Source organism: Herpailurus yagouaroundi, unplaced genomic scaffold, assembly GCF_014898765.1.
Source record: "Herpailurus yagouaroundi ecotype Mexico unplaced genomic scaffold, PumYag 183, whole genome shotgun sequence".
In the NCBI taxonomy this organism is placed as follows: Eukaryota; Metazoa; Chordata; class Mammalia; order Carnivora; family Felidae; genus Herpailurus; species Herpailurus yagouaroundi.
In genome coordinates this window covers 4,733,003-4,760,577 of record NW_024412414.1, presented here as the reverse complement: position 1 = coordinate 4,760,577, position 27,575 = coordinate 4,733,003, and the positions used below count along the sequence as shown (strand labels likewise).

The window sequence follows — 27,575 nt, the reverse complement described above, 5'->3', positions numbered from 1 at the left end:
CTCTCTCTGTCTCTCTGTCTCTCTCTCAAAAATAAATAAACATTAAAAAAAATGGAGAGGTCAACGAACCACTCTGACAATCTGATGAAAGCTACAGACCTTCTCCCCTCAACAGGATGTAAATATGTGCATAGACATTTGTGGATATGAATTCCAGGGGGGGCTCATGGGCACCATGATGTCTTTCTATGGATCCTTAGAGGGAAGGCCTTTTTTCCCCAAGTTAATAAATGTACATGACCAAAAAAATCCAGTACAAACCATTACATGCTAGGAAAAAAGCCTTTTTTCCACTGGGGTTTTAGTCTCTTGCTTCTTCTCTCCAGAAGTTACCACTGCTGCTGTTTGGGGTATCCTTCCAAAGATGATGAAAATTTTATCTTTTTGCTTAGCGTCATTAATCATTAGATTTCATTAGAAAATTTTCATTCGAAGATCAAAACTGTGAGTCAGACATGGAGTTGGAATTTCTGGCTTCAGTGTAGGCATGTTTTTTCACATCCTTCCTGGCCATTCTTCCTCAACAGTACTTTTGGATTACTTTAGTCTTTTTGCCTGGTATTCCACTCTAAGGATATTTTATAATTTATATAATTAGCTTCCAATGCTGGATGTTGAGGTGGTTTCATTCTTGTTACTACAAAGTGCTCCTTCCAAAAAGGCTGTACCAATTTACACAGAATCAGGTATGGGAATGCATTTCCCCCCATCCTCAGCTACAAAGAATATTATCATGCTTCTTGATCATTGCCGATTAATAGGTGAAAATTTATAATTTTATTCGTATTTTTAAGTGACAAGTGGAGCCATTATTTTCAGATATTAAAGAGCCTTTCGTAATTTGTGTCTGTTTCTTGGTTCCCTTGTTTCCTTGGTTCATTTTATTTTTTTTTAAGTTTTTAATTCCAGTTACTTAACATCTGTTTCTATTTTAATACTTAATTATCTTATTAAGACAGTTTTTTACATAGTAAGAACATCAGCCCTTTTTTATGTGTTGCATTTTTCTAATATTCTTTTAACTTTGATATTTTTTGCCCGGCAGAAATTTTACATTTTAAATTTTTGTATCGTCTTTTTTTCCCTGTGGCTCCTAACTTCCAACTCTGCCACTCTCTGGGTGTGTCACTTGGTCTCTGAACCAGTTTCCTGCTCTGCAAATGGGGTCATGATGTTAGTGCGGGTTCGAGGAGAGTATCGGGACCTGAACGCGTCTAGCTAAGGGTTGAAGCGCTGAGCAGCAGGGAGAGACACTGCAGGGTAGGGGTTCGCGGACGCCCCCAGAGCCGTGGAACGCTGGCGAGCGGAACTGCGGCCCTCCCTAGCTTCGCGCTCTTCGGGCCCACGTGAGTGGCTCCGCCCCGCCTTGCTTCCGACCAATGCCTCCAAGCCTCCTGACCAACAGGCGAGCTCCGTCTTGCTCGGAGTCCCGCCCCCTGCCGATTCGAGCAATGGGCGTCCCCCGTTCGGCGCAGTACCCGCCCCCGCCGCACGCCGGGCCGTGGGCCGCAGGGCTCGTTCCGGGAGGCGGGCGCAGCGGAGGCCGGTGTGGCCGGAGCTCGGGCGGAGGCCGGGCGCGGGCTGCAAGACTGGGGTGGGAGGCGAGCGAGCGGCCGGGGTGGGACGTTCCGGCCGTGGGGGCGGCGGGGGCGGCGTCTGGGCTGCGGCGGCAGGGGTCACCGGGCGAGCCGGAGGCTGTCCCGTGGCGGCCGGGCGCCGCACCGCTGGCTCCTGAGGGGCGGCTCGGGCCCCTAGGGCCCCGGGCTGGTCGGCGGGGCCGCGGGAGCAGGGCGGGCTGTGCGCCGGGTCTGGCCCTGCCCTGCGGCCCGCCCTCGGCATTCCGGGCCTCTGGACCACGCGCCCCCCCCCCCCCCAACCCCCTAAAGGCTGAGGGTCTGGTAGCCCTGTGTGGACCCTAAAGCGCCTTGTAGTCTTTTGAAGCGCTTTGACATCTTGGAAGGGCTCTGTACTGCAAACTAAATCGAAGCGCTTTGTAATCCCGGAAGCGCTTTGACATCTCCCTAGTAGCGCTGTGCAAACTGAAGCGCTTGGTGATCGCGGAAGCACGTTGTGGGGTTTGGAAACCAAACCGACGCCCTTAGTAAATCTTGGATCGTTTTGACTAAGGCGAAGCGCTTTGGAATCGCGAACAGTAGAAGCGCGTTGGTATCTCCGAAACCTTGAGAACTGTGATGGGCAGTGGAAAGAACGGGGAAAGGTCAGTGAGGCCCCTGGCTCTGACCTGGCTTGCCCTCCTCCAGGGGGCCCTGGGATGGCGGGGGTCTGCGGAGGGGTGGTGTTGGAATCCAGGCCCCCTCTTTACTTTGCAGGTGCCCATGGCGTCGGAGCGGCGCAAGGTCAAGTACCACTGGAGCAGCACTTCGGAAGGGTGTCCCCGCAAGCGCAGCTGCCTCAGGGAGCCCGGTGATGTGGCCCCCTCCAGCCGGTCAGCTCCTAGCTCTGCGTCGCGTTCAGGAGGCACCAGCAGCCCCAAGCGCCTGAAAGCCCAGAAGGAGGACGATGTGGCCTGCACCCCGAGGTTGCCCTGGGGCTCATCCTGCCGCAGAAATTCTTCTTCCTCCTCCTCCTCCTCTTCCTCCTCCTCGCATTCCTCTGGACCAGGTGTGGGCGGGGCTGCCCCCAAAGGCTGCCTGATTCGGAGCACACGGGGATTCCTTTCATCGTCCAGAGGATCCCCTCTTCGCTCTGCCAACCCCTCTCCGGAAGAAATGGCTTCTCTAGAGGAGGAAGCCTGCAGCCTTAAGGTAGGTGACTGGGAAGGCTTGCAGTCGGTGAAGCCCTTGCACGTGGCTTGAGATATTGGTGGCAGGAAACTAAGAAGGGTCATGTCTTTAAAGACCTCTGGGGTCTTCCCAGAGGTCTAGCAAACTCCGAACACCCAGCAGTTGGTCGAGGGGGGGAGGGGGCAGGCTAAAGTGCCATAGAGAGGTAGTTTTCAAACTTGGCAGCGCTTCAAAACTATTTGGAAAAGCTTTAAAGTGCTTGTGCCTGTTTCTCATTCTCATTTAATTGGGCTAGGGTGTGGCCTGGGTTTCCAGATTTTTAAATGCTCCTCAAGTAACTGTAATGTGCAGTTTAGGTTGAAGGATTACTGCATTAGAAGGGGCATGGCAAGTTCAAGAGACACCGCTGTGTTTATGTCAGTTGTAAATGTAAGGAATGGTGCCCTTGTAATCTGAACCTTTCTGAGTCACAGAACTGAGAATCAAAATTTGGTTCTTGGGGCGCCTGGGTTGCTCAGCTGGTTGGGAGGCTGACTTCGCCTCAGGTCATGATCTCACAGTCTTTAGCTTGAGCCCCGCATTGGGCTCTGTGCTAACAGCTCAGAGCCTGGAGCTGGCTTGAATTCTTTGTATCCCTCCCTCTCTTCCCTTCCCCCACTTGTGTTCCCCCCCCACTCAAAAATAAACATTTAAAAAATTAAAAAAAAAAAAACTTGGTTTTTGGTGTGGCTTTTCACCAGAGTTAACGGTTTCTAGCACCTTGGGATTTTGCTTGGTGGGTAGGGTAGCATTTGTTTTGGAGCTTAAATATTTAGTTCCCCATTAGGAACATGCAGGAGGATTTCTCAGAGGAGGTACATTTCATCCACTCCTTCATTTTATATTAACTTAAAAAAAGATGGATAAAATTTTCTCAGCCTTTTGCTTTTGAGAGGGAGGTGGTGGTGGTGAGGGAACGTTGAACATGAGTCTGTGAGAAGTAGAAGCAAATGTAATTCATCTCTCATGGTCTGCTGTTTCCCCGGTGGAGAGGGTGAGTACTAGCTAATGTCACCGGCTCTACCATGAGCTTCATCCACTCTTCCAGTCAGGTTTGGAACAAATATTTATCGAGGGCCTCGATTGTCACAGGCAGTGCTCTAGTTGCTTGAGATTCTCCAGGAACAAAACAGACATCACCGCCCTCTTAAGAGTTTGCATTCTGGTTTTGCAGCTCTGGGCCTTAGAAGGTGAGGAGTTGTGTATGTGGAGGAGTGGAAGAAAAGTCATAGTTGGATGAGATGAGCTGCTTTCAGATAAAGTGATCTTACAAAAGAAATAAAAGGCAATGAGGAAAGTGGATTGACCTATAAACTTTGGCTCACTGGTTAAATTACATGGAACTGAGAAATTAGGCTGTCGTTGGCTGTTGATCCTGTGGATCTCTTAGGTGAAGTGGGCCGGGTGTTCTCACTGTGTACCTCACACGACTCTTGTATGGCACGTGGATTTTTTTGTTTTTGTGATTTCAGATTCTTACGTCTTTGGCATAAGAATACATATTGAATATGATTCAAATGTAAATCAGGTGAATATCAGTCTTGGCCCATATAATTTAATCTTGCCATTAATCCTTGACATGATTCACTTAATTTGGGCACAGCATAAAATAATGTCAATTGATTAAGTTTTACTTTGGTGACAATTAGAGATAGAATGAAGCCCTTCAAGAGGGGCGGGAATCTTTGGTTGGTCTTTCAGGGGTGCTGTATTCCTGGCTCCGGCTGTCCTGCAGACCAGGAACCAAGATTTGAAGATATAGCCTCTGATCCAGGTGGGTGTAAGTCTATCATGGACCCATCTGTATCTCATTTAGGCCTAAGGGCCTTCTTATGCCAAAAGCAATTTAATGGTTAGCTGTGGAGTCATGAGTAGTCCGGTCCTGTCTCAGAAGTCGTGAGGTTAGTGCTTTGCCTTTAGTCCATAAGCTCTTGAGGGTTCCTGAGTACCAAGCACTCTGCTGGATTGTGGAGCCGTGAGATGGCTTCTCAGGAGTACATGTTTTGGGGGGAGGCTTGAGAAGTCACAAGACTGCCTCGCGATGTGGTGCGTGGAGCATATGAGTGAGCCCAGGATGGAGGCTAGCGAGCGAGGTGAGGGCAGGTTGCAGCAGGGCTTTAGTAGCCAAGGGAGTTTGGATTTTGTTCTAAGCCATTAGAGAGTTCTATAGAACTCTGTACATGGGGAAGGCAGATTAGCATCTTTGAAAGGTCACTCATGTTCCGTGAGGATAGAACATAAGCATGTTGATACTGTTAATCCTAATTCTTCCTCTCTAGCCTTGCTAAGGGTTGTTCCTATAGTGCTTGCTAGTTTGAAAACCAGGTGTGGTACTGGCCTCATCTTGATGAAATACAAAATGCCTTTCTTAGTTTCCTCTCAGTCTGCACCTCTGCCCCTCTTGCTCTGCAGCCACGTCCAGCTTGTTCGTCTAGTAAATCGTAAGTCCTAAGTCCCGTCAGCAAGCACAGCCCAGCGGCACTCACACAAGAATGGCATGTTCCCCCCTCAGGTCCTTCTAAGGTCCCCTTACTCTTACTTTCTACCCACTTATCCGCCTGTTCTTCTTCATTTGCTCTGTAAACTTTGGGGTACACCCTTGGCTTTGTGTGTGGGTCCTGCATCATCTGTCTCCTCCCCAGCTTCAGCACTGAGGTCTCAGCCAGGTCACAGGATATTCAGAGGGGAAGATGCTTGCTTGAGTCTTTTCTGGCTGCAATAACAATGCCGCAGACTGGGTAGCTTGTAAACAGTGGAAAATTATTTCTTACTGTTCTGGAGGCTGGAGTCTGAGATCAAGGGGTCAGCATGGTTGCGTGAGGGCCCTTTTCTGGGTTGCAGATTTCTCCTTCTGTCTTCACATGGCAGAGGGGACAGGGAAGCTCTCTTGGGGCCTCTTAGATGAGAGCGCTAATCACATTCATGAGGCCTCCACTTTCATGACCTAATCACTTCCCGAATGACCCACCTAGTACCATGACCTTGAGGTTAGACCGTAGGAATTTTGGGGGGACCCATTCAGACCATGGCTAGACTAGGCAATTTGGAATCACTAGATGCCTGCTGGCCCAGCCTCTTAATGTTTATTCCTTATTACCTCTATCTAGGACAGTTGTTGGAGAAGTTTTCTCAAATTCTAATGGTGGCTGAAGATCTTCGTTTACTCTTAGAGTAAGAGTTAAATTTATCTGTTGTGAGCACCTTCACCTACCTGGTCTTTAGTCTTTAGTATGACCTACCTAAATTTCTACTTTCAACTTAGGGAAGGAAGACTGGAAGGGAAAAAATTGAGCATTTATGATGTGATAGACCTTTATCAAATATGATTTTCAATGTTTGACCCATAAGCTCTCATATAATCTTGAGAGGCTTGTGAAATAGGGAGTAATATCTTTACATGTCAGTTAACAAATATTTACATATCGATTAACAAATGTTTGAGCACCTAGTATGTGTAGGCTCTGGGAAAGGAGGCTCAGAAATGTTAAGTGACTTGACCAAGGCCGTATAGCTTGTATGTGGCGAAGCTGTGCTGTAGTCCCAGATCCGTGGGACTTCAAAGCCTGTGTTCTTTCCAGTGCGGCCCTCTGGAGCACCTGCTCTGTCCTGGCCCAGTGTTAGAATGAGGGATGGAGAGATGAGGAGGGCAAGATCCTCCCCTTGAGGAGCTCTCTGCAGGGTGGCACAGCCCAGACATAGGAAGCCATTGTGTATGTTGGCTCTCGAATGACAGAGCTTTCCTGTGTGATCGTGGTTCCTGCATATTCACCCGGCAGATGTCCAGCGCTTGGGTGGTAGTCCGTGCTAGCGCTTGGAGGTGCGAAGAATAAGGCCGTGGTTGAAGCACTGAAAAGTCATTCATCACTGAGCATTGTGTGGAGTGCTGTAACAGGGGTATTTAAAGTACTGAGAGTCAGAGGGATGAATGACTAACCATCGACAAAGTCCTCACGGAAGAGGTGCCCTCGCTTGCATTTGCTCCAGCACCTTTCTTCATTCCCGGGGACTTGGGTGTATGGAGAAAGCTGGGAGATGATGCTTGGAAAGAAGCTTGGGGTTGAGCCTGTGAATGGCTTCCGATGTCATGCTCGGGAGGTGGGGATGTATTCTGTGGGCAAATGCAGCACGAAGGGTTTTAAGCAGAGGCGTGATGGGGCGCCTGGGTGGCTCAGTCAGTTAAGCGTTCGACTTCAGCTCAAGTCATGATCTCATGGTCCATGAGTTCGAGTCCCGCATCAGGCTCTGTGCTGACAGCTCAGAGCCTGGAGCCTGCTTCAGATTCTGTGTCTCCCTCTCTCTCTGCCCCTCCCCTGCTCGCACTCTGTCTCTCTCCCTCTCAAAAATAAATAAACATTAAGAAAAAATTAAGCAGAGGTGTGAGGTTGCCAGATTTTAGAATTCCTCTGGTGCACTCTAGAGAAAGGATGGGAGGGAGTAGGCAGGAACTGGGTAAGAACTGTTGGCAATTGTGCAGGTGGGTGAGGACTAGGGCTGGAACAGCATCTCCACTGAGTCTTTGCCCCACCTTCAGAGATGGATAATTCACCAAGCCATGCTGCCAGGAAAAATGAAATCTCTCCTTTAAGGAGCCAGGTTGTTGGCCTTTTCTGTTGAACTTTCTGCCTAATCTTTACCTTTAGAGCCTCCTATTCTGAAAGTCTTCAGTAACCTGGATCCATTTCGGATCCTCACGGCCTTTGACATCTCAGCCTTTGCTGCTGTTTCTCAATTTTCATATTTTTGCCATTCTCCTTTGGTTTCCAGGATATTAGGGGGTACTTGAGTTTGCCTCCTAGTTCTGCCACTTACAAGGCATATGGCAGTTTCCCTCTCTGTACAAGAGGGATGACAGCTGTGGCATCTCTGAATTGTAAGTCACAAGGTAACACAAGGTATGTTATTTGAATTCTAACACTTTTTTCTCCCACAAGGATAGTCCTGGTCTTCTTTACCAGGATGGGCAAAATGGTGGTCCATAAGCTGAATGCGGCCTGCTGGGTCCTCAAAGTACCCAAAATTTTGGAAATTGCACATTAAAAATATATGCCTCCTGTCCAGACCTCTGCCTTGAACCGGGGACTTGAGGGACCTTCTTCTCCTTCCCTACTTTCTACTCCCTTGTCCTGTGTTATTTTTCTCTCTGGCACTTTTCACTCTCTAACATATAGATTGCCTTTATTTTGGTTTTCCCTTTGCTCACCAACTAGAATGTAAGGTGCAGTAAGCAGGTGTTTTGGTATGCTTTATTGAATGCTAAACCCCCAGATCCAGAAGCGTGCCTGCTAGCATATAGTAAGTGCTCAACAAAAAATTGCTGACTGGATGAAAAAATGAGTTAAATTTGAGATTTCTTGTTTTACTTGGAAAACCAGAATCTTTAACTCTGGATCTGTACTAACAAGCGGTGGCAATTGGTTTGAGATGAGGAGCTGTGACCCATCAGACAGTACAGGGGCTCCTCTGTTTGCTGTCGACCTTGTCTTTCCATGCTGTCCTACACCTGCCCTGGGCCAGGGGTTGGAGGGTGAGGAGAGGGGTAGCTCATGGTCCAGGGAGAGGTAGAGAAGTCAAAGAAGGGATTTGGAGCCTTCCAGAATGAATAGTAGTTTGTGAAATGTGAAATGAATACTAAGGCAAGGGTATTCCAAGCAAAGGAGATTAGATTTGCCTATAAAGGTATATAAGAGGGTGTGACGGGGATGCTGGAGGCTGGCAGGTGGTTGGTGGTAGAGATGCGGGTGGTGGAGAAGCAGGCTGGGAAGTTGTGGCTGTGCCCTGTAAGGCAAGCCCAGGGAACCTCCAAGTTCATTTTTAACATTTGTTAGATTTTCTCAAATAAGGAAAGATACCAAAAAAATGGTTTATAATCTCCTTTCCCAGATAATCCCCGAGACAATTAAAAAAAAAATGTTTACCATGTTAGAAAATTCAGAGGTTCAAAATGAAAGTAAAAACCACCTTTCCCGTCCATTTCGTCAAAGCTAGTAGATGCCAACAATTTGAGTACTGCTAGTAAAAAAATAGCATGCCATGTTAGTGTCTAGATTTATATATTTCAAAAGCCTTAAAAAAAACAGACAACAACCAAAGATGATATGTGCTTCCTGGAAAGAGTTCAAATAATATGAGAGGTGTGTAAAATAAGAGGGTAAACCTCTTTATGTAACCACTCGCTTCCTGATGGACAGTAGAGAAAAAGTATCAGCGACCTTAGTGTGGAGTTCTCTCTCTGTCTATATATTTGAGAGGAATTTAATGCAAATGAATTAGAACAAGTTGTAGGGACTATAGAAGGCCTTGGGATAATGGTCAATCTAGGTCCTGGCTGGGAAGGTTTGGACTTCATTGCTTTTGAGATGATTCTAGAGGAAGATGTGTTGAGTGTTCTTACCCCAGGCTGGGATTAGACTGGATGCATTTCACAGTAAATTAACATTGAGAACAAATAGTGTAGCTCCTGGAATGAGTGAGTGCTGAGGGGAAGGAAAGAAGGGACTGAGACTTGACCTGTGTCTCTGAGGAGATTTGAGGTCGGGGGTAGTTATAGTCTCTGGACTGACCCTGGTGCATTCTCTGGGAGACGAGACACCTCCCAGCACCAAGGTTTTGATTTGGGGGAAGGAGTTTGCAGAGAATTTCAATAAGGCTTGCACCCTGCCCTCAGGACTTGGGAGATTGGAGTCTATTGCTCCCTGGGTCCTTAGGTCTCTTGGACTCTTAGATGTGGGATTGGGTTAATTGAGCCTTTTATTGCTGAAATTTTGGGGTTCTCTTTTGTGTATGTGTGTTCTGAAGTGTTTGGTGGTAGTCCTTGGCCTTAAGGAACTTACATTCTAGTGTTTTTAGACTGTTTATCTCTCAGTTCATTCCTGCCCCCTATAGTATGAGCGTATGATCTAATGAGTGGTAGAAAGTGAGTAGTAAGAAATGGCAGCAATTCAGGCCCTTTTACAGTGGTACTTCTCAATAGGTTGGGATGGAAACCACCTCCAGGAGAGAATCTTTGTCTTAGCCACTGTCACTTTGCCTATGATTGGTTCAGCCACCACTGATTTATGATTTGCTGAGTCCTTGCTATATGAAATCGCCCTTGGGACAACCCTTTCATGATCTGTGATTTTTTTTTTTTTCCCCCTTCCAGGTTGATTCGAAAGATAGTTCTCGTAACTCCACAAACTCTGAATTTGCAGCCAAAGCTGAGGGTCAGAATGACACAATTGAGGAACCAAACAAGGTCCAGAAAAGGAAGAGGGATAGGTTTCGAGACCAAGGCTCTACAATGATCTACCTGAAGGCTATCCAGGGCATCTTGGGAAAGTCGATGCCAAAAAGGAAGGGAGAGGCTTCCACTAGGGCCACACCAAACACAAGGGAGTGTGCCAGCCGTGGAGAAGGGCCAGCCAGGAGTGCCACTGTGTCTCCTCCTCAGAAAGGGAAGGAGTCAGCCCCAGAGGTAAGAGCAGAGGAGGAAAAGGCTGTGCTGGAGAGGACCAGCTTCTGCGACAGGAGAGTGGTGATAGACCCTCAGGAGAAACCCAGCGAGGAGACACCTGGTGACCGAAGGACAGTCATTGACAAGCATTCTCCACCTCTGGAGTTTTTGGATGACTCTGACTCTCATTTAGAAAGCCAGAAGGTGAGTTGAGCTTACACCAAGCATTAGGTTTTTAGTTCTCTTGATTTTATGTTATTTGGCCTTTGTAGTTTGATCCTAGGTGTTCTTCGTTAAAAGCAGCACTTGACTTACCCAGGATTCCAGGACAAATTGATGATTCTCTTCTAAAATACTTCCAGAGTTTCTAAGAAGTCTCAATACAGTGCTGAGTTTTCTTTCTTTAAGATTTTATTTTTAAGTAATCGCTGCACCAAACTTGGGGCTCAAACTCACAACCTTGAGAGCAGGAGTTGTATGCTCCACCAACTGAGCCAGCTAGGCACCCCCCAACCTTTTTTTTTTTTTTTTTAAATGTAGACTTTATGTTTGTTAGGATGTGTGTGCCTGCCCTAACAAAATGGATAATGGCTTAAAGAAAATAGAAACTTGGCTTCAGAAGAATGGCTTCGTAGTTTCAGGGACACTGGTGCCCTCTGTCTTGATGCCCTGCCCCCTCAGCTCAGTTTCTATCTGTGACCTGAGTTGGCTACTCTGAAGGGACCCTGAGTACATTACATTGACATTCTAGCCAGTAGGAAGGGGAGAAGAGCAGAGGAAAGTACACTCCCTCTCTTTTAAGAACTTGGCTCAGAAGTTGTCCACATCATTTCTGCTTTTATCTATTGACACGAATCTAGAATCCTGGCCAATGCCTAGCTGCAAGAGACTCTGGAAAATTAACTTTCATCTGGGAGATTTACACCCAGATCACCTTTATTGCTCTTGAAGGAAAGAATGGTATTGGAGGGACACTAGCAATTTTTAACACAGTTTATAATTGGGGGGAAAAGCATTCCTCTGTTGTACCCATCTCTACTTATCCTTTACTTACGTCTCTTGAGTAGCAGCTCCTTGAATCTCTTTAACTCTTTCTTCTAGTATCTCCATATTTCTCAGTGATCTTGCACTGTGTATTGATTTTCTAGTTGTAGACATCTATGGACGTGCTATGCAGAAGACGAGAATTTAGTTTGCTGCGCTAACTTTGGCACCACCACACCCATGAACCTGTTACCTCTTCTCCTTGCAGCTCCCTGTGTTGTTGTCATACAATTTCTGGCTAAATCTATTGAAGATTTGTTATTCCCATGTTCCTAGCCCGAATCATCTAATATACTCTGATTACATTTTTTGTTTTGTTTTATTGTTTATTTTTGAGAGAGGCAGAGTGTGAGCGGGGGAGGGGCGGAGAGAGAGGGAAACAGAGAATCTGAAGCAGGTTTCCGACTCTGAGCTATCAGCACAGAGCCCAATGCAGGGCTTGAACCCATAAACCGTGAGATCATGACTTGAGCCACCCGGGCGCCCCTGATTACATTCTTATAAAAAGTTTATCTTCCTTTGAGAGCATCACTGCCTTGTTTTTTCCCTTTAGTTTTCTTCATACCTGTCACTAATTCATCCCCAAACTGCTAGTGCCATAAAATTCTCCTCAATATTGTCAAAATAAGTAATCTCAGTTTTCTTCTTCCCTGTACTTGCCTTAGAATTCCCCCTTTTCCTGTTTCCTTTCATTTTTGCTTTCTTTGTGAGTAATTAAGGTAGGTGTATATAATACTTACTGCCCCCGGCCCCCCCCCCCCCCATTTTTGACATACTTAATGTCTTGGTTTTTTAAAAATTTTTACATGTTTATTGTTGAGAGAGAGAGAGAGAGACAGAGTGACAGAGCGTGAGCAGGGAAGGGCAGAGAGAGAGGGAGACACAGAATCCAAAGCAGACTCCAGGCTCTGAGCTGTCAGCATAGAGCCCAATGTGGGGCTCAAACTCAGGAGCCATGAGATCATGACCTGAGCTGAAGTTGGACACTTAACCGACTGAGCCACTCAGGCACCCCTGACATACTTAATTTCTAGGAACACTAGTTTAATGTTTTGAGTATTCCTTTTTTAGAGCATCCTATTATTGTTTGAGATTATCATGCCTTGTCTCTTTGAGAATATTATAGGTTTGTTTTGAGTTTTCTTCTGCTTTCTGCACTACTTTTTCACTGAGTTTCCTTCTCATTTTCTTCCAAGTATTTTGGTTTCTGTCTTTTGTGGTAGAGCTCTCCTGGGATGTGTTGGCTGTCTGTTCATATTTAAAGATGGAGCTTTCAAAAGCTGATTGGAAGTCCTAAGTGCTGGCTTCAACATAGAGTGATGACATTGGGTAATTTTGTGGGGGTCCCAACTGGATCTGTGGCTTGCTGTTCACAGGCTGCTCAGTGTCCCCCAGGGGAAATGCTCTATTCCTCCACCTAGGAGATATACATCTGGCTGCTGCTGTTCTGGGAGTCAGGGTGAGGGAGGTACCTGGGTTGTCAACTGTCTAACGTGCGATGGTCCCTCACCCTTGATTGTGTGTCCATTGTCCCTGATTATTCCATAATCTCCTTGGCTCAACTTTTCCAAGTATGAACCTTAGTCTTTTGCTGGGTGGAGAAAGGGCAGACCCACCTGCACAGGATGAGAGGAGGGATCTGGGGACCTAACATCACAGATTCCAACTCATTGTCCTGTTTTCATCTCCAGCTTTACCTTCATTTTCAGAGGTCAAATACTTCCAACTGAGTCTTTTGGGGGTCCTGTACTGTGGCTCACCCTGGGTTTTTCTTACTGCAGGCTTAGGTTTTGGCTGTCTCTGATCTGCTTATCTGATAACTGTTCATCTGTCTGCTTTCTAGCGGCTGATTTTTGTGTAATTAGCTTTGCCGTTTATTCTATATGCTTTCTCTTTGTAGGTTTATGTCTTTTCAAGTCATTTCCTATAATTTTCAAAGGGTTTTTTGGCAGGAAGGACAAAAACCACATGTGCTATATTTAACTGGAAATCTCAAGAACAATATGTTTTATAACCTACTTTTTCTACTAACTATATAATGGCTGCGTTTCCTGTCTGATGTTGATCATGATCTTGTTGGGCCACCTGAAATTCCTTTGTATGGATGAACTTTCCAAACTTACCCAGACTTCTGTTTGTCAGGCAGGGCATTTAGATTGTCTTTGTTAAGTATGCATTTGGAGGAGGCATGAAATGGTAGGTAAGCACTGAGTGTTGGGATCAGGTAATAAGGGGTCATACCTTGGCCACCTGAACTGTGATCATGAGAAAGCCGCTTAACCTCTTTGAGCCCCAGTTTCATCTGTGTAAAAATCACAGTTCTTGAAATCTTATCATGGTTAAACAAAAGGATCAGCAGACTTATTTTGTAAAGGGTCAGGTCATATCTTAGGTGTTGTGAACTATGTGGCCTGCGTTGGAACTATTCAGTTTTGCTGTAGAAGCATGAAAACAGAGACGGTATTTAAGTGCACAGGCCTGACTGTTCAGTAAAACTTCGTTTACACCAACAGGGAGTGCATTGGATTTGGCTTATGGGTCACAGTTTGCTGAACTGATACATGAAAACACTTTGCTCAGTGACTAAGTATATAGTAGGACCTCAGTAAATGTAACTTTAAATTTTACATATTTGTGTGAACCTAAGGCAATCTTCAATATAGGTAACCTTCCATTTTCTTAAGAAAACGCAAAAACCTTTTCTTGGCCAACTTGACTAAGCCTTTCAGGAACTTAGATCATATAATCATAAGTCTGTTTATGGTATGTATTTGTAGTTACACTTGTATTTTCAAATTCATATGTTTTCCCCACTCTGCTATTTTTCCCACTCACTCATTTCATTAAATTTTATTGAACCTTTGCACATGTCTTTGACATGGTCTTTGCTGTCACTGGAGTTACTTTTTGAGTCAAGTAGTGTGATTTCCTGAACTTCCCTGATAATAAGAATGGAAAATCTGACTCAGGAGGTCTGAGATGGGCATTGATGTTTGTTTGTTTTAATGTTTTTATTTATTTTTTTGGGGGGGAGGGTCAGATAGAAGGGAGACACAGAATCTGAAGCAGGCCCCAGGCTATGAGCTCTCCTCACAAAGCCTGATGTGGGGCTTGAGCTCGTGAACTGAGAGATCATGACCTGAACCAAAGTCGGATGCTTAACCGACTGAGCCACCCAGGTGCTCCTCAAGTATTTTTCCAATGTCTCTTTATGTGCAATCGTTTACCATATTGCTTTTTAAGAGTGATAATTAAAAAAAATTTTTTTTTAATGTTTATTTCTGAGAGAGAGAGACAGAGTGTAAGCGGGGGGAGGGACAGAGAGAGAGGGAGACACAAAATCTGAAGCAGGCTCCAGGCTCTGAGTTGTCAGCACAGAGCCCGATGCGGGCCTCGAACTCACAGACAGCAAGATCATGACCTGAGCTGAAGTCGGACGCCCAACCGACTGAGCCACCCAGGTGTCCCAAGAGTGATATTTAAAAAACAAAAAGTGCGGGGCCCCTGGGTGGCTCAGTTGGTTGAGTGACTGACTTCGGCTCAGGTCATGATCTTGCTGTCTGTGAGTTCGAGCCCCGCATCGGGCTCTGTGCTGACAACTCAGAGCCTGGAGCCTGCTTCAAATTCTGTGTCTCCCCCTCTGTCTGCCCCTTCCCTGCTCGTGCTCCGTGTGTTTCTCTCTCAATAATAAGTAAACGTTAAAAAATTAAAAAAAAAAATAAAAAAAATAAAAAAAAGTGCTCTTTAAAAGGTTTGTTGAAAATGACGTTGGGCAAACTGTGAGGTCATATCCTCCAGAAATGATTATTGAATCTGGTACATCTCTTTGCTTAACCCCACCCCTCTATTTTTAAGAAATGAATTTAGGGAACCTTCCTATAAGCATCCAACATTAGCTTGGTTGAGGTCTGTTTGGGGTCATTTGTCCTCCTCATGTAAAAGAATGTACATCTTGCAATACAGGAGACTTTGTAAGAACTAGCATATAAAATGCCCCCTTTCTGAGGGGTCATCTTCGGGGATAAAACCTTACCTTCTGTTCAGGTGCTTTTTGTAATTTTAATCAGATTAGTTATTTAAAGAAATGGCAGAATAACTTTAAAGAGCTGGATTGCAAAGATGTTAATTGCATCTGAGAATGGTTTTAACTTTCAAGTGCACATATACAAAAGTAATGATTCTAGTGTGTCTTAGTGGAAAAAAGGAAAAAAAAAACCAAAACTTGTCCAGCTCTAGCAAGACTGCAAGTTTTTATTGTCTACGTTGGTGGAAATTTCCACCATAAGTAAGATGATTTTTGAAGGATTATTCTCCCTTAGAGATTAACTTGTAGAAAACTTTTTTTTTTTTTTTTTTTTAAGTAAACTCTGTGTCCAATGTGGAGCTTGAACTTGCAACCCTGACATCAAGAGTCACACACTCCACTGACTGAGCCAGACGCCCCTGAAAAACCTTTTATGGGAAATTTCAAGCATATTCAAAGTAAATAGATTAGTGTAACAAATCACCCAGTTGCCTGTCACCCACCTTCAGGAGTTCAGATTAAATGTTAAATGTGCTGCAATTTAGGTGATCTTGTATCTTAGAAAATATTATTTTTTAAAAAAGATTTTTTTTTAATGTTTATTTTTGAGAGAGAGAGACAGAGACAGAGCATGAGCAGGGGAGGGGTGGAGAGAAAGGAAGACACAGAATCTGAAGCAGGCTCCAGGCTCTGAACTGTCAGCACAGAGCCTGATGCAGGGCTCGAATTTACGAACCGTGAGATTGTAACCTGAGTGGAAGCCAGACACTTAACTGACTGAGCAACCCAGGCACTCCTAGAAAAGGTTCTTGTTTGGATATTTCTGTTACTCAGGAAAGGAGTAGCAAGAAGAAAATCTAAAGTGGGAAAGTATCCTATGGGAAGTTTATAATTCATTAACATTTTTGTGACCAATAAAATATGACCATTTTGTTTCCTTTTGGAGTGTGGGTAGAGGTATGGAAGATTAGTATCCGCAGTAGAAACAAAAAAAGATTTCTTTTCCATTTTAAGGAGGTAATCAATTTATTCATCAGGCTTCTTTAGAATAAATTTTTTGTTAGGTGATTTGTATTTGCTTATACAAGTATTTTTAGGAAAACACTTTGTAAAGTGTGTTTTGCTGCTCAAGCTGACTGGTCCTGGAGGGTATAGATGGATTCGTTAACTAAAAGAAACTAGGAACAGTCTTTTTGGCATGAGTTGAGATCTATGTGTTTACTGTATTTCTCAAACCTGATTTGTATAAAAGTGACATGGAGAATTAAATACGGATTCTTTGGGACCCTGTTGAATTAAAATATCTTAGGGTGGGGTAGCCTTAAAAAGCCCCCAGTTGGTTCCAATTTGAAGCTAAGTTCAGGAACCATTGCCCCATTTATTCTACAAATTAATTCATCAAATATTTGTGAGCACGGTATGCTAGGCACTGTTGTAAGTGTTTGGAAGATATGAGTGAAGAAACCAAAAATTCATGACCTTCGGGACTTCTGTTTTAGGCAAAGATAAATTGATTTAATGTAATGTGATCCACTTAACCATTGCCATGTAGTGGCTGAAACTAAATGTTTTACTTTGCTCACAGTTTTGTGAGTGAGGAATTCAGAAAGGTCCGGACAAGGCAGGTCTTGCTTGGGGGTGGAGGTGGTGGTCTGTCATGTGCTTCTGATGCAGTTCTTGGGAGGCCTGCATTCCGAAAGTTCATCAGGGCTGGACGGGCAAGGTGCTTGCTCATGTGGCTGGCAGTTGATGCTGGCACCTACATGGGACCTCTCTAGCGTATGGTCTCCGTGTTCTGGCCTCTTCTATGGTGGCTGGCTTCCCTGGGAGGAGCAAGCTGTCAGAACAGAGGGGAAGCTGTAAGGCTGTTCTGACCTAGCCTTGGAAGTTGTCCAGTGTCCCTCCTGCTGTGCTCTCCTGAGTGTTCTCCTGTGAGTCACTAGGTTGCCTTAGGTTTGAGGGGAAGGGAGGGGTCACAAACCCCACCTCTCGATGGGGAGTAGTGTTAAAAGCATTTGCAGACACATCTTAAACCCACCTTGACTGTGCGGTTTGCATTTGGAATGTATTGGAGACACGTTAGAGATGAGACCTGCTGGGTGCTGCTTTTCTCTAAAATCCCCAGCACACCAGGTGTTCTAGAGAGCAGATTTTCTCCAAAGGGATCATTCAGAAAGGGAGTGCAGGAATAGCACCCCCTTTAGGGATGGTATTCTAAGACTGTGGTCACAGTTGTTTTCCTGAACCTGATATGACTGGTTATAGCTGTAACCTGGCTCACATTCTGGAAATTACAAGGAAACCAGGCAGAAAGTAAGCCAATGCAAAGCCTTCACTGTGGCCAGAAAGACAAGCCAGAGTTTATGTTGTGCTGATGACAGAGTGTGAGAGGCTGTCTTCATTCACACAGGAGGGCTCACCCATTGTTTGTTTTCTTTTCTGCAGCCTAAAGAAAGGGAGGTGGTGATAGAGCGCACCTCTTCAGGAAGTGACTGGTCTGATGTAGATGAAGTCTCCACAGTCCGATTCTCTCAGGAGGAGGCCAGCTCGCTGAAACCCTCCACAGTTCCAGAGCCTTCTGCCTTCCCCACTGACTATGTCATGTACCCGGCTCATTTGTACAGTAGTCCGTGGTGTGACTACGTCAGCTATTGGACCAGCAGCCCCAAGCCTTGCGGCTACCCCTCTGTGGGCGCCGGCAGTGACACGCTGCAGGCAGGGCGGAGCAACCGGGGCCTCCTGAGTGATTGTCCCCCTAACTCTGCAGCGACTTCCCAGAATACTTCCAGAGACCAGGAGGCAACAGAGGAAGGCACATCCCAGAACTCCCGTTCATTTCATTTCTCCAGAAGCTCGGAAGAAGAGGTGAAGGAGAAAAGAGCACTCCAGGAGGAGATGGCACCACGTCCCTGCGGAGGCCACGCATCCGGCTCCCTGCCAAGGAGCCATCGGGGGTCAGGCCTAGAAGAGGGTTTCATCGATACCCACTGTCACCTGGACATGCTGTATTCCAAGTTGTCTTTCAAAGGGTCCTTTACCAAGTTTAGAAAAATTTATAGCAGCTCCTTCCCTAAGGAGTTTCAGGGCTGCATCTCTGACTTCTGTGATCCTCGGACACTGACTGATTGCCTGTGGGAGGAGCTCTTGAAAGAGGATCTGGTTTGGGGGGCCTTTGGCTGTCATCCTCATTTTGCACGTTACTACAGTGAGAGTCAAGAAAGAAATCTTTTGCAAGCCTTAAGGCACCCCAAGGCTGTGGCATTTGGGGAAATGGGCTTGGATTACTCGTATAAGTGCACCACGCCTGTCCCAGAACAGCACAAGGTAATGAGGGTCTTTTTAGTTTGCTCACAGTTTTATTTCCTCTGTCAGTTGTTGAAACCCAACAGTAAAGCTTTCTCTGCTCTCGTATCTAGAGAATTCAGAGCCCCTAAAAATGTGATGGCTCTTGTCCAGACCCTCAAGATGTTACTTGTCACATGATTCACCAACTATTTCTTTACACTTGATTGTGTAGGAGAGGGGGATAGGTACTCTGTGACATCTTATGGCATGATATATATATATATGGCAAGACATTTGTTACTCTTTTTGGGAGGCAACCAATTTTGTTCAAACTATATTTTTAATCCGATTCTAAAAGTTAAGTATGTTAGCAGCAGAATATTTTGAAAATATAAAAACATGTAAAGAGAATTTCCCATCCTGCCAGAGATGACGACTATTACCCATCTTAGTACTTGCCCCTGTCCAAGTATTTTTTTGAGCACAGACATTTGCCAGAGGAAGGGTGGTTCGAGTATTTCAGTGGAAGTTTCTGATTTGGGAAGGAGCAGGACAAGAGGAAAGACCCTCCCACGTTGTCACTGCTCACACTGCCAGGTTGCGTTTGTTGTAGAATTTGTTGTGTGCTGTCTTCGTGCTGATGATGCCTGGTAGGCTGGGTCTGCATGCTCAGTACGTTCCAGGCCTTGGTGAGAGGGCTCGTGGATGCCAGCCTGGGCAGAGTTTAGCAAGCCAGCTTTCCCTTTAGCACTGTCCCCTGCCCGGCTCGGTCAGCCTCTGCCATGCACTGATACTGTGCCCCATTGATACTTGCATCTGTGGTTAACGGTGTGAGTTAAGAGAGGGAATCTTGTAGAGTCAGAGGTTTCTTAGTTTTCCCTTGACCAAAGAGAAAGTTTAGAGAAGGTGTGGTACTCTTCTGCTGAAGGACTCCAGACCTTTATACACCTTTAGGAGAGAGATTCCAATTTGAATACAGTTGTCCATGGCAACCAACTTGCGTGCAAGGCTTAAGAGTTAATTTACATAAGAAACGATTTCAGATGCTCAGATGCTCCTAAAGGATCTCTTTAAAATGAGTTTTCTAGGACCTGCTAAGGTTACTAAATTTGGAACAGGGTGATTTTGACTTGATCTGTTTTCAGACAGGTGGGATTTTATTTGTGCAAATGTTTTCAATTTTTTACTTTAGTGAGTTTCTAGTGTAAATAGTGTTTGTGTTCAGAATTAGGTTTGTCTTACACAAACTTCTTGCGTGTCCACAGTTCTTTTCGCTAATACTAGAAAGCTTGCAGTTCCTGGCTTGTGGCAGTCATAAACTAGTCCAAAGTGAATGGAAGAATAGCTAAATCTGAAGACATAGAAAACAGATTTTTAAGAAAGTGAGGAATATTTAATATTCAGCTTTCTTGGTTTGTTTCCCTGGCTCAATGCAGGTGTGGTATGGAAAGAGGAACAATTGAGAAATGTGTGCACTAAGGCAACTGGAAGGAAGAAGAGTATTGTGTTTAATTGTATAGCTGGGGTTGATTGAATGCCTACTATGTGCCAAGAAACGTACTAAGTATTTCACAGTAACTTTTCCCTTTATTAAGTTATGGTAACGGGGCACCTGCGTAGCTCAGTTGGTTGAGTGTCCACCTTCAGCTCAGGTCATGATCTCATGGTTCGTGAGTTTGAGCCCAGTGTTGGGCTCTGTGCTGACAACTCAGGGCCTGGAGCCTGCTTTGGATTCTGTGTCTCCCTCTCTCTGCCTCTCTCCTGCTCATGCTCTGTCTCTCTGTCTCTCAAAAATAAATAAACGTTAAAAAAAAAAGTTACTATGGTATCAGATCTGCACGTCGAGGCCCATAGGGCCTCTTGAAGGTGTAGCAGAGGGTGATAAAATCCTGTGGATATCATCTGGCTTGGTGAGAGGGGACTCATGACTGCAAAATGGCGATTCAGAGGAAACACATAGCTGGCAGCGGGAGGGGAAGATAAAACATTTCTGTAGAACACTGATGACCACCAGGCTGGACGGAGGAAGTGGATGCCTTGTTTTGATGTAAATCTACACTCAGGCACCAAAGTGAGAAGTGGTGGGACCTAACAGCTACAATAGGTAGATGTCTGCACGGAGTTGGATTTACCTAAAAGCAGAGTGGTTGACAAGTTCTTGATGAATATTTTACCTTATGAAGGGAAGAAGATAAGCTGATGGAAGAAACTGTATCTGGCTAAGTGATAGGGTGCCAGCTCTGGTTGGTTATTAGAGCTTGGTTTCTGTTACCTAGTATTTTCTGGAAGGATTGGGAAACAGAGGAAAGCAAAAGAATTGGGGGAAAATTCAATAGTTACCCTGCTACTCAGAGTGAACCACTGTTAACTTTTTCCTTGCTTATCTGTGTGTTCGTAGATTTAACTGCCTATTTGACTCCTAAGAGTTAGTTCCTGGATAGTTCAGGTACGAGTTGCACACATCAGCTAGCATGACTATCAGAATCTCTTGGTATCTGGTTTCAAAAGACAGGGAGAGTGGGCTGGCCTTCCCTACCTGGGCTCTCTGATCCAGGCGGTTTTTGCCTCTAGTTGTGTTTGACTGAAATTAATTACTGGGGAATTGAGTATGCAAGAGCTGCCTGGGCCACCCCTAGGAGAGACTGATTGACTCAGGAATTCCTGGAAATAATGGATCCGTGGGAGAACCAGAGCTCGTACAGGCAGAAGAAGAGTAATTATGCTGGGTCAGTAGCTTCCCCTCGCTTGATTCCCTACTGGTGTTTGTCAGCTGGATTCTTGGTGATGACAAATGCTCTAGGTAGCTCCAACCCAGCCACAGGGTCCTGCCTTCTAACACGTCTTCTCCCATCTGCCTGTTTTTGAAATTTGGATGTTTTACAAAATGTTGTATTTTTAGTATTATTGTCCCTTGTAGAATTGCAAGGAACAAATGGCATGTCTAACAAGAACCTGTCATAGAATCATATGTCCATGCTTTTTAAAAAAGAAGTTAGGAAACAAAAATTAGTTTTGAATGTTTTTTCCACTTCTGAAAAGGTTCTGGTTTCAAATATATTTTGAAAAAAATAGGCTTTTTATAACAGCTTTGTAGTATTCTATCCTAAGGCTATAGTTTGCCCTTATGAACAATTTTTTAGAAGCAGGAATTAAGCCTTGGAAATTGAATCTCTTGTGACCTCCAGCTTCTGGAGGGACCCAAGGAGGGCAGCTGTGTTGGGGAGGGGATCCAGCGAGCTGTAGATACAGGGCTAGACTGTCTTTGAAGACTCTACCAAGCATTCTAAGATTTTGGTGTCTGTGGTCATTTTCCTTTTGTTGAAAACACAGGTTAAACAAGAATGACATCAGAATTGGTATTGGTTCACTGTCACTGTTAGAAGAGGAAGCCCAAGCGTTGGACTTGAAGATGTCATTCTCAAGTGAATATTACAGGACTCAAATTACCAGTAGTAGTTTTTTGATGTTAAAAATGCAAACATGAATTCTGTTCCACTGTTTAAAAAAAAAAAAAACTCATGGAAACATTGTTTTAGATGAGGTCATTTGTTTATAATGAATTAATACTCGTGTTCTTCTAAAGCTGAACTTGTTAGAGGAAAGGATAAGTTCTAGCCCCTTTTTTATTTAAATTCTTAACAGTATGTGTATTTTACTAGTGATTTAAAAGTGGCTAGAGTTTGTTGTTGTTTTTTAAAGGTTAAAAAAATGAAAGGTAGTGTATCAGTAGGTATTCACCTAGAAGGATATCTGATTTTGGTTGAGTAAAGAAAGTGACTTGGAGAAAATAGGTAGTTTATTCTTTCAAATACTTGAGCACCTTTTGAGATCCACACATTGTGCGTGTGTGTGTGTGTGTGTGTGTGTGTGTGTGTATGTGTATGCACGTACAACTTTGGAACTTGCGTGGAAGGGGATTACCTCTTGGGGGTAGGCGTAGAGATGGGTACGGTGAGGGGAAGGACATTTAACTTGATGTCCCTGAGCCCTGCCCTGCCCCTGCAACCCCACATAAGCATTGCATGGTGGTTGCTCTGTGGAGTGCCAGGGTTTAGATGTGGATTGTGGTGCTCCAGCTTCCAGTTGCGGATCCCTTGCCCTCTCTTGGAACCTCCTCTTCTTTAACTGCATGACAGGCCAACAATAGTACCTTACCTTAGGGTGCTTGCGAGAATCACAGGAATACACCTAAAGAGTATTTAGGAATACACCTAAAGAGCTCTGAGCTCTACCTGTGAGTTAGCACCCAGTAAGCGTTAGCTGTTATTATAATACATTATGTAGTCTGCAGAATTGGGGACGATGGAGGTGCTCACTGCTCCGGGTGTTGTGGAGGTAACAGGCTTCTGGAGTGGCTCTGACCCACAGGTGTCCCTGTGCCTTCTCCCAGGTGTTTGAGAGACAGCTGCAGCTGGCCGTATCTCTGAAGAAGCCCTTGGTGATCCACTGCCGAGAAGCTGACGAAGATCTGCTGAACATCATGAAAAAATTTGTGCCCTCAGACTACAAGATCCATAGGTTAGAAGGCTGGAGCTTCGGTGGGCAAATGAGAGGAACACTTCTTTCTGTGTAGGATATTAGTTGGAAAAAGGAAAACTCACTGAAGAGAGGATGATCCTATCAGGTCTTTGTGACATAGTATCCCTTCTAAAGATGAAGTATTAGATTCAATCATGTGAGATTTCCGATATTTGACCATTTTTCACTTACACAATGGCAATTTCATATGGTTTGAACTAATATCCTAAATCACCTCTGAGCAACAAAGGGGCTTTCGTGACCCCGGTCCCTGGTGGCAGGCTACAGTGGAGTCTGAGCTCTCAGAGATGAAGGCCCTACATCTGGGGAGAGATCACTGTGTTGTCCAGTGACTTAGCAAATAGAGATCATTCCAGGGCACCAAAAAAGAAATTCTTTCCTTTTTTGAATTTGAAAGTTCATTTTCTAGCCATTGAATTTCACTATGCATTTAATCTGAATTGTATCTAGGGGCTCAGTGTGGTAAACTCTTGATCTCCTACCTGGGAGATCAATGCCTACCTGTCCTAGGCATTTGGCTCGGGGTCCCTGGGAGCAGCTGTGGAGGCTGGCAAGTGACTTCCGCAGAGAGTAGGGCTGAGTGGCGCATAAGGTGCTGTGGGAGCCAGAAGAGGGGCTGTTAGCTTAGCTTTGCTAGAAAGGGGCCAGGAGGTAATGCCTGGGCTGGCTCTTTCAAGATGGGTGAGATGGGTTAACTGAAAAAACGGAGCCTAGAACCCAAACCAGGTGTGGACAGGCAGCAGAAGGCAGTGGATTATCAGGCTAGACCGCCGCCTTTCAGGTGCCCAAGTGGAGAGGGCGACCTCTCTGATTGTTGTAGCACACACCAGAGATGAGGCACCGTCCCTCAGCCCTTTTGGGTGGGTTGGTTGGCTTCTCATGGCTTTGTTTGGGGATGGCTTTGAAGGAAGTCTAATGGGGGACAGGTAAACCAGGGCCAAGACGGCTCAGCGAGGTGTTGGGGCTGGAGGAAGCCCTGAATTTTCCGATTGGTTAACAATATAACAGTGCCTTAAGAACATGAATGGATAACACATTCAGAGAAAATTGACCTGTAGTCCCACTCTCTGATATCTTCATTTTTTTGTTTGCTTCCAGTTCATTTGGCTGCAGAGACATAGTTTTTTACCTATTGTAACTGTAGTCTTGGAGGGGCTGCAGGTTTTAAGTCTGTTTCTCTTCTCGTGTTACAAGCGCACCCTGTCCCTATATTGCTGCTGGATATTCCCTGTGGTGGCCACTTCGAGTGGCTGCATGGGATTGGGCGCAGTGATGGGCTAACTGCTGAGCTTTGATCGCTGAGAGTCACCGTGGGTCTTACCTTGTTGGAACCATGGTGTTCCCGTCTGGCTACCGTGGAGTCCTTCTCTTGGATGAAATCTTTGTGTTTCTGGGAATTTGTCCACACAAAATCATTTGAAAGGGCCACTGTGTCTTGGGGGCAGTTGGGGGCTGTTGCAAAGGGGGCTGTGAGAGGGGCCCTGATCTGGAAACCCTCCCCTCCCCCCCCACCAGGCACTGCTTCACTGGCAGCTACCCAGTCATCGAGCCTCTGCTGAAGCACTTCCCCAACATGTCTGTGGGCTTCACAGCAGTCCTGACTTACTCCTCGGCCTGGGAGGCCCGGGAAGCTCTGAAGCAGATCCCGCTGGAGAGAATCATTGTGGAAACGGACGCTCCCTACTTCCTGCCCCGACAGGTAGGGGTGGGTCATCAGGCTGAGTTGAGGCGGGGATGGGGGGAGGGGGGCGGTCACCTTTGCAAGGTTGGCAGGCCCAGAGCCCCAGTGACTTCCAGGTGTCACCCTTGGCTGTGTAGATGTCTCCTTGTTGTTCTCTGCAGAACCAAAAGTCTAGGGGGCTGAGAAGCTGAAGGGTAACCACTCTCTTCCAGGCAGTGCAAAGCCCTACCCTGTAGAGGGTAGTCCAAGGAAGCGTGGGACCCTGCTCACCCAGAGCCCCCCATGACTAGGACTCTCCCTGCACCTGCAGGTAAAGGGGTCTCTACAGGGCAGCCCCAAAGAGGTCCTTGCTGGGGAAGGGACGGGGAGGGGGATCTGTGTAATGACTGTGCACAGAAGGCACAATGATGTTCTGAATGCTTGATGTCTTCCAGGTTCCCAAAAGCCTCTGCCAGTATGCCCACCCAGGCCTGGCCTTGCATACGGTCCGAGAGATTGCGAGGGTCAAAGATCAGCCGCTCTCCCACACCTTGGCCATCCTGCGTGAGAACACCAGCCGCCTCTACAATCTTTAAGCAGAGAGGGTGCAGTCAGGAGAAAAAGGTCAGACTAGAAAAGGTCATCAAGATCATGTTACATGTTTTTTAAAAATCAGGACAAAAATTGGTTTCTTTGCATCTTCTTACTGGAGAGAATGTAGAACATAGGGTGAGCATTTAGCCTGATCTGTCTTGAGTGAACTTGGTTTGGGACCTTCTTCCTTTTCTCTCCCCACCCCTCCAGGACAACCAGTGGCCTGACAGAAGATGGGCTGGTTTGCTCTCTGCCTGTATGTCCCAGGTCAGGGATGTGTCTGAAGAGAGCCCCTTGGAACGGAGGAAACCAGGACAGGATGTTTGCCTCGAAGCCCCGTCCTAAAGCTCTACTTCCGGCTCGGGGGTGGGGTGGGGAGCAGCGTGGAGCAAGGGCGCGGGTAGGGTCTACCTCCTGGGGCAGTCAGTGACGCAGGAAGGGGCTGAGAGGAGGGCGCAGTGAGTTCGCCACTCCAAGTCCTGGTGCTCTGCAGCCTGCGACGTTGAGCAGTCTTCACAGACCCTCTCCTACTTGTCTGAGCACCTGTGTGTGTGTAACTCCGCTCCTGGGTCTCCGATCTAAAGATGAACTCCCAAGTGGGAAACCTCCTCTGGGGGACGTTAACTGGAGCCTTGTCTCGGAGGTTTATGGTCCTTCAACCGAGAAGTCCTCCCCTTCTTTCCCTGGATAATGCTTCGGTTTGGCTGTCCCCGTTGCTGCCTCAGCTCTGCTTCAGCATGAGGGGAAGACCTTGGCTGCTTGTCTCACTGGTTCTTCTGCCATTGGTCTGGAGGGGCGGGGGACGCTCCCTGTCCGGGGGAAGTCCTGGCCAATGGGGATCTGGACAGACTGGGGGACTCCAGGAGGAGGCCTTTGGGAGGAAGAGGACCCCTGAGAAGGTGTTTCTGCTTACCGATGCCCCCAGGGCTATGGCTCGGTTGTGTTCATCTGGTAAGGGTTCAGTTTGCAGCAGATGCGACCTGCTAGTCTGCTGTTGGGACGTCCCACCTGCCTGTTGCTCCATTTTTGCCCCATTCTCCTGGAACACTGGACCAAGAATACTTCTGTTTCATCCCATGTAACAGCCCCTTATGTGCCCCACCCGGGTTGAGAGGTAAACCAGTTTAATTCTTCAGAACTCTGTTGGGGCTGCTCAGCCATGGTGTTGCTTATGCTGCACATGATCTTAGCCAAAAGGCCGAGAAGCGATGGTGTTGCTTATGCTGAACAAACAGGCCTGGTGTCTCTGCCTTTCAGTCCCCTCCCAGGGCTCTTTCTCCCTTGCCTTTGCCTCATCTGTGTCCTTTCTCCCATGTTGGAAGTGAGCGCCTCTCCTTTGACTTTTGAGAGGCTGGGTCGTCAGGTTCTAAGCTGTGCTCTGCTCTCTGCCTGGTATATCTGTTACAGGCCCTGGAAGGTTCTAATGGTTGAGGGTTAAATGTGAGGACACTCTGCACTTTGTCCAAAAGGATCCTTTACCCCGATCTCCCACAGTGAGACGGGACACCTTCAGTCCCTTGTCTGTTTCTTGGAGGCCGGTAGCTTAATTCGTGAAATCCATCACTTAATGCTGGATTTCTCTAGGGGTTTTTGGAAGGTGCATTTGAGCCTCGTAAGCTGAAAGGGAATGGACTTAACATTTCATAGCTGGTGTTTCTGTCTTGGCCTGGTGCACGTGTCACTGGCCTGGGAAGCAGGCCTTGATTCACTGTTGGCCTTCCATGGCTCAGCTGTGTGGCATTGTCTGTGCCTCCAGTTTGCCAATGCGGGGAATCGGGGGCTTGCTCTCCCGCTTGGAGGACTAAGTATTTCAGAGCGCTCTGTTGTCCCGCAAGTGAACTGCAGCCTGTACACCTCCTTTACAACAAGCCCTGTCAGTCAGTACTCGCTGCGCTGGAAGCGGAGTGGTCCTGTGCTAGAGGGCTAAAAGTGATGACTAAGTGGATGTCTCTGAGCCTGTGCAGTCTCCCTGCCAAGGTAAAGCACAAGGTGCTATGTACTCTCATCTCTAGGACTTAAGATGATCATTTCTGTGCTGTTACACAGTGGAACATGAATTGTGTGGGCGGTGAAAGCTGGTGGGCATTGTTTTTGACTTGATGGCTGACTTGATTGTTTTTGCTGTGCTGCCGGAATGCCTCTGTATGTCCCCCCACCCCCTGCCCCTTTTGGCCATCTCTTTCTGAAAATAAAGTGATGGGTCTTTAGCCAGCT

At 46.2% G+C, this 27,575-nt stretch overlaps 1 protein-coding gene across 2 annotated transcripts; it reads left to right on the top strand.

Moving 5' to 3' along the window:
• Positions 1-1,655: 1,655 nt before the first annotated feature.
• Positions 1,656-27,575, top strand: TATDN2 (TatD DNase domain containing 2). 2 transcript variants are annotated; one of them, XR_005795645.1, is made up of 8 exons: positions 1,656-2,218; positions 2,331-2,765; positions 9,925-10,419; positions 17,729-18,607; positions 22,959-23,086; positions 24,623-24,806; positions 25,001-25,098; positions 25,223-25,334. XR_005795645.1 is itself a non-coding variant. In XM_040491989.1 (8 exons), the coding sequence occupies exons 2-7, from the start codon at positions 2,337-2,339 to the stop codon at positions 25,361-25,363; spliced, it is 2,256 nt and encodes a 751-aa protein (XP_040347923.1). In that variant the 5' UTR covers positions 1,657-2,218; positions 2,331-2,336; the 3' UTR covers positions 25,364-25,391; positions 25,572-27,575. The 2 variants fall into 2 exon arrangements, 1 of the variants encoding a protein (XP_040347923.1); XM_040491989.1 differs by lacking the exon at positions 25,001-25,098 and adding an exon at positions 25,572-27,575 and having other exon boundaries at positions 1,657-2,218; positions 25,223-25,391.

Excerpts from the sequence above, each read along its gene's own strand:
- TATDN2 (XM_040491989.1), top strand. The coding sequence starts at position 2,337 with ATGGCGTCGGAGCGGCGCAAGGTCAAGTACCACTGGAGCAGCACTTCG. Across the intron at positions 2,766-9,924 it reads AGGAAGCCTGCAGCCTTAAG|GTTGATTCGAAAGATAGTTC; the intron begins GTAGGTGACTGG and ends TCCCCCTTCCAG. Across the intron at positions 24,807-25,222 it reads CCTACTTCCTGCCCCGACAG|GTTCCCAAAAGCCTCTGCCA; the intron begins GTAGGGGTGGGT and ends GATGTCTTCCAG.